The sequence below is a fragment of the Geospiza fortis genome, unplaced genomic scaffold, assembly GCF_000277835.1.
Source record: "Geospiza fortis unplaced genomic scaffold, GeoFor_1.0 scaffold240, whole genome shotgun sequence".
Taxonomy (NCBI): domain Eukaryota; kingdom Metazoa; phylum Chordata; class Aves; order Passeriformes; family Thraupidae; genus Geospiza; species Geospiza fortis.
The window spans coordinates 920,451-932,062 of NW_005054379.1; the positions used below are offsets into that span (position 1 = coordinate 920,451).

The 11,612-nt window shown below is 43.4% G+C and overlaps 2 protein-coding genes across 2 annotated transcripts in view; one reads left to right on the plus strand and one right to left on the minus strand.

Moving 5' to 3' along the window:
- The window catches only part of DNAJA1 (DnaJ heat shock protein family (Hsp40) member A1), a 9,454-nt gene extending 9,174 nt beyond the window's left edge, over positions 1–280 (minus strand). Inside the window, exon 1 of the mRNA XM_005425006.3 lies at positions 263–280. Within this exon, the coding sequence (XP_005425063.2) occupies positions 263–280 (18 nt within the window). The remainder of the gene's footprint in view (positions 1–262) is intronic.
- APTX (aprataxin) lies at positions 265–11,149 on the plus strand. Its single transcript, XM_005425007.3, has 8 exons — positions 265–329; positions 827–963; positions 1,691–1,737; positions 3,350–3,661; positions 5,040–5,099; positions 8,016–8,242; positions 9,029–9,132; positions 9,435–11,149. Exons 2-8 carry the CDS (start codon positions 834–836, stop codon positions 9,587–9,589), a joined length of 1,035 nt encoding a protein of 344 aa, XP_005425064.3. The 5' UTR covers positions 265–329; positions 827–833; the 3' UTR covers positions 9,590–11,149.
- The last annotated feature ends 463 nt before the right edge of the window (positions 11,150–11,612 follow it).

Consider the following 11,612-nt stretch of genomic DNA (forward strand, 5'->3'; position numbering starts at 1 on the left):
TCCCGGCGTTGCCATGGGAACGGGGCCCACGGGGTTGGGCGTACCATGGGATGGGTGTGCCGTGGGATGGGTGTGCCGTGGGATGGGTGTGGTGTGGGATGGTGGGTGTGCCGTGGGATGGTGGGTATGCCGTGGGATGGGTGTGCCGTGGGTGTGGGTGTGTCCTGGAATGGTGGATGTGCCGTGAGATGGGTGTGCCATGGGGATGGGTGTATCCTGGGGGTGGGTGTTTGACAGTGCCAGTGTTACCCTGGGACGGAGCCTGGTTTTCTGCGGGCATGAGCTCTCCACCGCAGAGCTGGGAGGAACAGGGCTGAGCACCGGGCAGGGTGAGGGATCTTTGCTGTCCACGGTCAAATTGATGTAAACTTGTAGGTTTCATAGCATGGTCTGCGTGCTGAGTGTTGCTGGATGAAGCTGTCCCGACTCTCTCTCATCTCTTGTCTTCTGCTGCTCTCTCTTGTTTTGGTGGTTAATTTCTCGGGTGAACTTTGATTCAGTGGGAAACAAATTGAGCTTTTTTGTGGCTAGGCTCTTCTATCAGATGGAGGAGTCCCATTAAATCCAATTGATTTTTCCTATATATGGTTCACCGATGTGAGAATGTAGGGTAGTGTAGGAAGGAAAACAGGATTGCCCTTTCACCAGCAACCTGCTCTTAGATTATGCAAGTGCTGGTGACATGCTTTGCTTTGAATTTCAGAAACTTGAACCAAGTTAGCAAAATTGGCTCAGCTAATGGATGGGCTGGCACCAGAATTCATGGACCCTGTTCCACAGGAAGGTGGCCCTCAGGAAGTAACACACTGTTTATTTTGCTCTATAGCTCAGTGATGCGTGTGTGCTGGCTCGTAGGCAAAGAGAAATGCACCCAGCAAGTGAAACTGCCACACTTAGAAGCTGTGGTAATTGGGCGTGGCCCAGAGACTGGGATAACGGATAAGAAGTGCTCACGACAGCAAGGTAAGGTGATTTCACTCAAATCCTGCTCTCCATGTGCAGAGCGGCTGAGCTTGCCTCGTTCCTCTGTGTGATCTCCAGTGTTGCCTGGTTCTTGAAGTCATCAATCCTTTTTAATAAGCACTTACAGAGATCTCTGGGGCCTAAAAAATCAGAGACACCCAATGAGAGGACATCCACCTCCATAAACTGAAGCTTTGAATCTTAATGTGAGTTCCCAGGCCAAAAGTTATGTTTCACTGCCTGCATCCCTGCTTTGTGAGCAGCACTTCTTCTCCATAGTATTCTGCCAACTGATTCTTAGCATGACGTGTTATTTTATACATAAAATAATGTGATGTTGGAGAATATAGGAAAATATCTTATCACCTATACAATACTGCACATCTTCCTTGCTTTATCTTCTGTGTCTCTGGACACAGTCTTACTCTATGCCTTTTTTTTTGTCCCAGAGGGCTGGTAAGAATGTTAAGAATATGTATAAGACATCAACAGAATCCAGCTTTGTTCTGAAGTAATTCTACCCTTGGCTCAGTGTGTGGATTGGCTCTGTTTTACCTGTGGTCCTGGAAAGAAGAGATGAGGCAGAAATATTCTTGGCACACATTCACAAAGATCAGCTCCAGAAAGAAACAGCTTTTCAAAAAGAGGAGTGTTTTCTGCACTGGGTTGTTCAGCAGAGTTCTTTTTATTTGCATTGTTTTCTGACACTTTGTTCTTTCTTTTCCAGTTCAGTTAAAAGCAGACTGTAACAAGGGGTATGTCACGGTTAAACAGGTATGTTTTTATGTATGGATTTGCAGTATTTCTGGTACTTACTGGGACAGTTGTGCTTAGCTCCACAAATGCTCCAAGTGATGATAATGATCACTGGGTCTGAGGGACCTGAAGCTTTCTTATCACCAAGGGAGGTTAGAGCAAGTGACCCTCAGAAGTGAACTTTCTTTGTGCGCCTCAATGAAGGCTGCACTATTCCTTCCAGATACATTCCAGTCTAAGCCAGCCAGACTTGCAGCATCAGGGAATGCTGTTGTGAATCCTCAGTCAGTTCTGTTGGGTGCTGCATTTGAGAGACTTTGGACTTCTTCTACTAAACTTGTTTATCTTTCTCCTGAGTCTTAAACTTCATAACCTGAGGCAGGCCTTTGTTTAAGGTTGAACTTCTTGTGTTATTGGGACTCCTCAGTTGTAGAATATTTTATGGGTGAGCTCGTAGAGCTGGAGATGTGGTTACTTATGGGAAGAGATGGGATGTGAGACAGCACTGCTGGAATGCTTCTGTTACCACATGGATGGAGGCAGGCCTACTCCCTCATGCTTACCAGACCCAGTATCTCTGAGATAATATGAAGGGAAAGGTCTCTGGTGCTGGTGTTTGTGTGCCCACAGCATCAGCCTGTGCGGACAATACCACAACATGTTCTACCTGCTGAGGGGTCATGTCTTCTCTCAAAATGCCTCCACAGCCCACTAGGCACAGGCACCCCGGGGGTATCTGGTGGATCTGGCAGAGATATCTAGGACAGTTTTTCTCAGAAATCAACCCTAGTCATGATTTGAATATTGTGTTACTGGAATCTCAAAACTGGGAATACTTTCTGGTGGTGGGTGCTAGCATGTTTTCTCTGCCTGTTGAGGAGTTGCTCCCCAGGTGACAGGTGTGTGGCACAAGGTTTCAGTGATCAGTTGTTTGATAATTTATGCACTGATGGGAAGCATCCTTGATGAGTGAAACTGCAGAGCTGTAGACTAAAGAGATCCTGGCTGGAATCAGGTGTGTGCTTCATTGCAGTGAATACCAAGTGATAGGTGTAGTACCATCTTGTGAAGCATGCAGGTATGGCAGTGACAAGGCTAACAATTTCCTAAAGCCCGTTTTGTGCATAAATATTAACCAAAAGCATTTTGCTGAAGACTCCTAATTTTTGTAGGGTCACCCACATGATGATGCAAAACCCATCTATCAAGCAATTACTGTAGGTTGCATACATCACAACACCGTTGCACTAAAATAATTTGCTAAAACTACTGTTACTCCTCAGAAATAGTTGCTGCTGTTACTACTTATTTAATAGGTTGCTAATTTGTGAGGGAAGTGTAGCACAAGTGATGCTGTAACTGTGTAACTGCTGCAGATCCAGGCTCACTGTGACACAGGCCCTGAGGTTGTGCGCTGACAGCCGTGGCTGCAAGACTGGGACAGAAGTAGATGTCCCCAGTGCTGCACTGCCTGGTCTGCTAAAGAGGGTTGATGTGGGCAGGGTGGGTGGTGAATACAAAATGCATTTGCTTTCCAGGATAATGGTATTCCAGGAGAACTGAACAGAACTTGGCAATTCCACTCACAACATAATTTTCTACTATTTTTTCCTTTTTCTGTCTACCAAAGATAGGGGTCAACCCAACTAGTGTTGATCTTGTGAATATTGGCAAGGATGAAGTGGTGAAAATGAAGCCAGGCCAAGTTCTGCATATTGTAAATAACCTTTACCCCTACACGGTGCAATTTACCGAAGAGTCTGGGAAAACTGTTCCAGAAACAGACAAGATGCCACATGAAGGCTCCTGTGAGAATGATGATATAGAGCTTGTGCCCAGAAAAACAATGAAGTTGGAGGTGGTGGATACACAAGGCAGTTCTACAAATCCAAAGCTAAGCAATACAAGTGTAACTACGCATGAAGGAACTTCGAGCAGAAAGGCGAGTGTGTTGGTATTAGTACTTGTGCTGTTTCTCCTGGGGTTGTCTTCTCCATGAGGAGACATGGTCTTTTGCTTTTGTGGATTCTGCTGGTGGCAGGCATCTCAGGTGAGCACAGATCCTCAAACTATACAGAGCATGAGAGGTGTTATGTGCTCCTGACATCACCCACGCCCTGGGAAAGTTACTTGGGACCCATTCTAACATGACCTGAGAGTTAGGTATGTGTGAGGATGAGCAAATGAGGATTTAATCTCTGGTTTCAGCTGCAGTTTCTGCTAGAAGAACAGTCCACGTGAGCTCTATTTAGCTGCAGTCACCTAAGGATACTGTCCTGGCACTTGAGTGGTTATCTAAAAGCAAGTGCACAGAGAACAGAACAACCTGAGCCTTTTCTTTTTAAAGTTTGTTTGTTTGTAATTGTATGAAGCTTTTTTTCTCCTCCTGCTTTGTTCATTCCATATGGCAGAACCATGTTTGCATTAGTGAATGTTAGCAGCCAGAATCTTTGAAAGGGAGTTTTTAGCCCTATGACATGGACAGAATAAAAGACCGTAATGCAGTGCTGGAGGACAAGGCACAGAAATGAAACCCTTTAAGAAAAAATTTTATTCTCAGGTTGCTGTGAGTTAACCACTTATTTGATTTGTGGACTTGGACTGGTTATGTTAGGGCCAGATTTGTGGTAGAATGAGCAGGGAGATGACAACTCACACTGTTTCCCTGCCAGCTCAATAATAATGTTTGAACGTCTTCCTTTGTAAGAATATGATGAATATCATTGCTGCTCTGAATAGTTAAAACATCTGTTTCGAAAAAGGTGCACTCAAGACACACCTTCTATTAGGTGTTCAGTAGCAAAGTTAAGAAATAGTTTGTGTTGGCTTGATCTCCCCATGCCTTTATTGTTTCCTCTACAAGCCACTGAACAATATAAAAAAATCAATACATCTAAGGATAAGGCCACACACTGCAACTATTTTCTTCTGTGCAGAGCCGTATGGCATAGGACAGTTAATGGACATCTTTGTTCTTTCTTTGGTTCTTGTGATCCCTGAAGCAGAGGCCCTTGTGCCATGACACATGCAGGCAAATTATTAAATTTAAACACATTTATAGCTCCCTGCTGTTGAATTTCCAATGTTTGGAAGATTGAACTTTCTATCTTCACAGTATCTTGTTAAAAGTTTTCAAAAGCAGCTTTTTGGGGGTAGTTGGAGCAGGTATGTTGGCATTTTATAGAAGGGAAATAATTGAGCTGTCATTCAGCTGTTATTGTATTGCTGTGTACAAATGAAAATTCTTTACTGTATCCTTTGAAATATATGATTGAACGCTTAATTGTCTTACAATTTATTTTTCTCATTCTGCGCTATAGGAACATTTGGGACACTGGAGTCAGGGTCTAAAGAGCTCCATGCAAGATCCAAAAATGCAGGTGAGAGCTGTATACTTGTACTTTACAGTAGATCCTGTCTAGTAAAACTAAATGAGCTTGCTTTCTTCCTTCTGCAATTTGTTTAACAGTCTGGTTAATCAGTGGAGTCCTGCATAAGGGCTGAAATGTACTTGCATCTCTCTCTGTAGCAACATTAACTTGAGAGTCTCTCTGTACTGATTTTGCAGATTCTCATTGTGTTAATTTCTTTGAGCTCTCTGCACTGTGAGATTTGGCCAACAGATTTCAAAAAGGTTGATGGGAGAGCAGGCGAGCTGTGCAGTTGCTTTGTTTCCTCAGGGAAACCAACTAAAACAGGGTTATCATTTGAAGCTGAGCAAGCCACAGGGGTTCCCATTGTCCAGCAGTCAGTGCTGTGTTGTTTCCTGGTTTCCAGCAAATTCTTAACTTTCACGCCTTTATGTCAGCTGACATGATCTGACCTTTGGCCTCACTGGGCCCCTTCAGGTGATGATCACTGTTAGGCTGAAGATAATTTAGAGTCATAGTGTATGTTGAGTTGGAAGGGACCTGTCAGGATCATTGAATCCAAATCTTAGCCTTCACAGGACATTCCCAGAAATCACATCATGTACCTGAAAGCACTTCTTGAACTCTGACAGACCTGGTGCCATGACAGCTTCCCTGGGGAGCCTGTTCAGTGCCCAGCCACCTTCTGGGTGAAGAACCTTTTCCTGATATCCAACCTAAACCTCCTCTAACTCAGCTTCAGGCCATTCCATCAAGTCCTGTCCCTGGTCATAAGAGTGAAGAGATCAGTGCATGCTGCTTCTTGTCCCCTCACGAGGAAGTTGTAACTGCAGTGAGGTCTCCCCTCAGTTTCCTCCAGGCTGAACAGACAAAGTGACCTCAGCTGCTCCTCATATGGCTTCCTTTCAAGGCCCTTCACCATCTTCTTAGCCCTGCTTTGGACATTTTCTAAGAGCTTTATATCTTCTATTGTGCCACCCAGAACTGCCCCCAGTACTCGAGGTGAGGCTGCCCCAGAGCAGAGCAGAGCAGGACAGTCCCCTCCCTTGCCTGGCTGTGATGCTGTGCCTGATGTACCCCAGGACACGGGTGGCCTTTCTGGCTGCCAGGGCACTGCTGACTCACGTTCACCTTGCCACTGACCAAGACCCCCAGCTCCCATTCCATGGAGCTGCTCTCCAGTCTCTTGCTCCCCAGTCTCTCTCTATGTCCAGAGCTGCCCTGTTCAAGGTGCAGAGTCCAGCACGTTACCTTGTTAAACTTCTGCCCAGCCCTCAATTTGTCCAGGTCTCTCTGAAGGGCTTTCCTGCCTTCAAGGGAGTTGACAGTTCCTCCCAGCTTAGTGTTGTTGGCAAACTTGCTTTCTGTTCTTTCCAGTCCTGTGTCCTGGTCATTTATGAAGCTGTTGAGGAGCTCAGGGCTGAGATGTAGCCCTGTGGAACCCCACCAGTGACAGGTCACCAGTCTGATGTCACCCATTCACTGTAACCCTTTGTGCCCGACCTGTGAGCCAGTTCCTTTCTTAGCTGATAACTAAACAGAAGGCTCCTGTTTCTGGATTGATTTTTCTTCTAATTCAAGTGTGAAGTGTTGAACTCCGTAGATTTACAGGAGAACTGGATGCCCATTGTCCTAGAGTTGTCAGCGCTTTCAAAAGAGTCTATCTGTAGGGGATGATAAAACCCCTATAGAGTATGTTCTTCTTCCGTACTTTTTAAACATGAAGCCTAATTTTAATCCCTGAAGGAGAATTCTATATACATACCAAAACCAGGCTTTCTTGATCCAAAATGTAAGCAGGTTTTAAAACTGTTCTTTTAATGTTAGACACAAGTAACTGTTTATGAGTGAAGGTTAGCTTTATTAGTTGTAGTTTCAGTCTGAATACACAAGCAATAGAACTCCTATATTTTCTTTTTAATCAAATATTAAATGGCCATGTGTCTTTTTTCTTGAACGTGAAAAGACTTGAACATGATCCTGTTCCTGTTGGCAGCAGGAGCAGACAGTAGTATGTGTGTATAAAATATCTTGCTGCTGAAAGAATCAGTCCTATGATTTGTGTGCCAATAGAACTCTAATTTTCTTTCCTGTAGAGTAAGACTGATCGGTATATAAACATACAAGATAATTAGCTAAGGTGACAAAGACATCATCCATCTCTCATCCGCTGGTGCACTGCTAAGAGACCAGAGACACAATACACCGTTTCTGTGTCACAACCTGATGGCTTTTTATTGCTGGGTTCTCTCCTCTGTTGTCCACAAGCTTCCCAACCATTTCTCTTCCTCAGCTGCACTGAATTATCGCAGAACGTAAAACAAAATGAAAACAGGAAGAAGGACATGATAAACAGGAATCAGTTCTCCTTCTTGTGAGTGATCTTACAAAGCAGCACACTGGGTAGGATGAACTGAAATACCCCAGACTTGAATATTTTTATCTTCATAATGCTGGTGGAGGTCTGCTGCACACTGCTGGTAGCACATCTGAGATTTGTGCTTCACTCTGGAAATCTGCAACCCTAGTGCATTCTGACATATTCTGTATTGAGCACAGTGGTTTTGTTTCTGACTGCAGAGCTTAAGCGTAGCCTGATGGAAGTAGAGTTCCCTAGGCCTCACTGATATCTCAGTCCAGGTGATTTTCAAAAGTTCATATACCCCTGTAGTTATGGTTAACTTACTGCAAATTAAGATTAGAAAGCTTTTGCCCCTTTTATAATGAAGTATATGAAAAAGGATGCTGGAACACCTCTCCAGAGCTGCCTGGCATATGTTATGGAAGAGGGTACTTATCCTGGAGCAGCTTAATTCCAGCAAAAGTTTTCACTGGATAGCATCTCTCCACTAAATATAGTGCTTATAGGAATAATATGTTTAACTTTCAATCAGAAAGTAATCTAGTTATTTCATTTTTTGCGAGGTTTACAAAGATGAAAAGATTGTAGTCATCAAGGATAAATATCCTAAAGCACGTTACCACTGGCTTATCTTACCATGGGACCCTATTTCAAGCCTGAAGTCAGTCACCAGGGACCACCTTGCACTCCTGGAACATATGCATGCTGTTGGGCAAAAAATGATCGAACAGTGCCCTGCCAGAGAGAGCCTGGAGTTCCGACTGGGTTACCATGCTATCCCCAGTATGAGGTAAGACCTAGAGGAGTCATGTGGTGGACATGCTGTTGTTCCAGTTACACAGATCTGGGGCTAAATCCATGAGGAGATTTGGCATTGCTAAAGAACAGGCAGTCCTCCTCAACACCAGAGACAGCTTGGTGTGCAGTCCTTTGCCCCACACTGCTGTATAGATCCTGAGGCACAGGGGGAAATGCCTGTTGGGCTTCTCTAGCCCAGGCTTCTCTGACAGGGGCTGTGGGATGCCTGTGGTCCAGCCCCAGTGACAGAAGCACTGCTGCCATTGCTAGGGCATCCCGCTCCCAGGGCACCAGCATGAAATTAGAGACTGACTCCTAGACCTGTCAAGTCCTGCCTAATACCAAGCAAGGATTTCAGTCTTGTGTTCAAGTGTCTGTTGATACTGCAGTCAGTTGTTCTCCCGTTCTTGAATGAAGCTTTTGAACACTGATCAAGTCCCGTTCAATTATTCTACAAATAATAAAACTTTGGTTTATTATTAAATCTTTAATAAACTTGTGGTTTGCTTACACTACTCTCTCTGCCTTTTTGGAAACTAGCAGGAATATAGGCTGCAGTGAGGGACCAATGGAATATGCAGACTAGTGACCCTGACTGTTTATAAGTGACATGCTTGGCAAGAGACAGTGGTTCCAGAACAGACTGTGTTTCTTCTGTCACAGGGTCAGGACTGACCCACAAGGCTGGCTGCTGAATCATGTTTGCAACTGATACAACTGCAAAACAACTTTGAGCATTAACCTTCTTCTCTCATATCTATGTTACATTTTTTTTCAGTCAGCTACATTTGCATGTAATCAGCCAGGATTTTGATTCTCCAGCCCTGAAAACCAAAAAGCACTGGAATTCTTTTACTACAGACTACTTCTTAAACTCTCAAGGTAATGATTAGAGAAAGTATTTCATAACATATAATCCCACTTGCAGATTCTGGCTTCGGGCTTTTCTTCCAAACAAACGTGCAGGTCATACATTTTATTGCAGTAAGTGAAAGATTTTATTTAATTTAAGATATTGGGGAGTAGCAGTGAGTAAAAGTCAACAAATTTTGTGGCTGGTTTAAATTAGAATGCAGCAATGACACATTGTGCATGCAAAACAATGCACAGAGATTTGCAGTGTCATGTGTTTCATGACGCTATGTGGTCTCAATACCTGTGGTCTTTTTTATTTTTTTCCCCAGATGTGATAGAGATGGTAAGAAGCAAGGGAAAAGTGATGGTGAAAGACCATACCTCTGAACTTCTCAAACTTCCTCTCAGATGCCATCGCTGTAAACAACAGCTGTCCACAATCCCACAGTTAAAGGAACATCTTCGGAAACATTGGCCAAAATGATTTTGCAAAAAATAATCTTTCAGTCTGTCTTCAGATTTCAAGCCAACACAAAGACTACAAAATGTTAATGGAAATGTATGTTTATTAACTAGAGTGACATGTTGTAATGTGGGGAAAAGTGGCCTGGAAACAGCAGCATACTAATTTAGTAGTAGCTTCAACAAAACCTCAAGCCCTCTTCTTCCTTCCTACTGAAAATGTAAATGAAGTGACTTCTGAAATGGAAGCTTTTTGGTTGCAGCTTTATTGTTGTACAGTCACACTAATCTGTAAGTGAACTGAAGTCTGGGAGAAGTGCTTTGTTTGGATGAAAGGATTTATTTTAATTCAGAAGCTGAACTGAGCCCAGATCTAGGTTTCTACTGAGAAAGGAAAGAAACAATGATTTAGAGGTCTTTCTCTTGACATTTTCTGCTTACCACTGAAGTTCCTTCTATGTGTTAATGTTGCAGGCACTGGTGTGGCTGACAGAATGTACTGTCAGTGGAGAGGCAGGAGCAGCAGCTGATCACCCCCACTTTGCTGAAAGGTCTGACAGTTCAGTGCTGCTGAACTGCCCCTCTGGTAGGGGACAGCCACTGCTCAGGCTCTAAGTGGAGCAAAAATCTCATTTGGGTACAAGGATGTATTTAAACATTTTTTATGTAATACATTTGTAATACACAATGACCAGCTTTACTGCTTCCTAGAGTAATAAAACTATCAAGGTCTGCAGTTGCTTCTCTGCATATATTGAGGTTGGTACAGAAATTCTGTGGTTTAATCCTGTACTGTTTCTCCAGTCAGGATTTTAGTGAGCCTCTAATAATTTGATTGTTGTCAAGATGTGAACTTCCAGAAGCAGCAGGACAGTACTAGTAAAAATCTCTTGAGTCCAGATCTGGTTTGTACAGTTCAGCTTCATCCTAAGCCCAACTTTGAGTTAAGTAAGATGCTCTCTGGGTGAAATGGCTTTCAGTAAAAGAGTGCACAGAGCTTTTGTTACACAAGCAAAATGCTGCTCCTAACAGTAACACATTCTCTAGGGAGAGGGTGTCCTTTTCTTCCATTGCCCCATGCAGCAGCATGTTGCTGTACCCACTCAAATGGGGCAAATAATAAGTAGATGTTGCTGGAAAAGAATAAAGATGTTTCTCTCGTAAAGTTATTCCCAAAAATGTGCTCTTTCAACCTGGTATGCAAGAAGCCAAACCACACAGAGGATCACATTTATTTCATGCTTGTGCAGAGATGGGTGCTGGCTAGTGAATCCACAGAGCCAGTTCTAGACAAGCAGTATAGCTAAGATATTTTCAAAATATCTAAGTCTGCGCTTACCTGATGTCTAAATACCTGCCGACTCAGTAGCTATTGGACAATCTTTTGCCTGCTTGAATATAAAGGTACAACGCGTTTTGAATTTATTGTGCATGTTTAGTAGGAAGGATTCTTCATTTGGAGTTGGGTAGTCTAAGCTTTAGAGATATGGTTTTCACATTATAATGAGCTAAGTTCATCTAAAGGATGCTTTTTTAGCTGATTTAGTTAATTTCAGTAAAACATGGAGCCTTGCCAAATGCACGATTTCTGTTTGTGTTCTCTACTTGTTTCAAAACTATTCTGCAAGACCTGCCATTTCCCACTTTTCTGGATCTTTAAAGTATTTATTGTTCTCCTATGACTCACTGTGTAAAATCTTTTCTTAAACCATTCATCTTTCACCAACATGGGGTACAGTAAGGTGAACAGGGGGCCATGGCCTAATTTAAAACACCAGCCACAGTTCAGCTATTGCTAACATCAGTAATAATATGCCTAAAATTACAGAATAAAGCTTAGAGAGTAAGGAACAAGGACAAAAGCACAGCCAGTCTACGAATCCATTCTTGTCACAAACTAGGGCTTCAGCTGCTCCGGAGGTAAAGTGCTAATGCTTTGCAACGGGAACTAATTTGGACCAAGGCCAGTTGCGAATGCTAGAGAGCTGTGGTCTTCCTCATAGCAGACCCAGGCCAGAAAGGGAAGCCATGCTGCTTCACAGTGA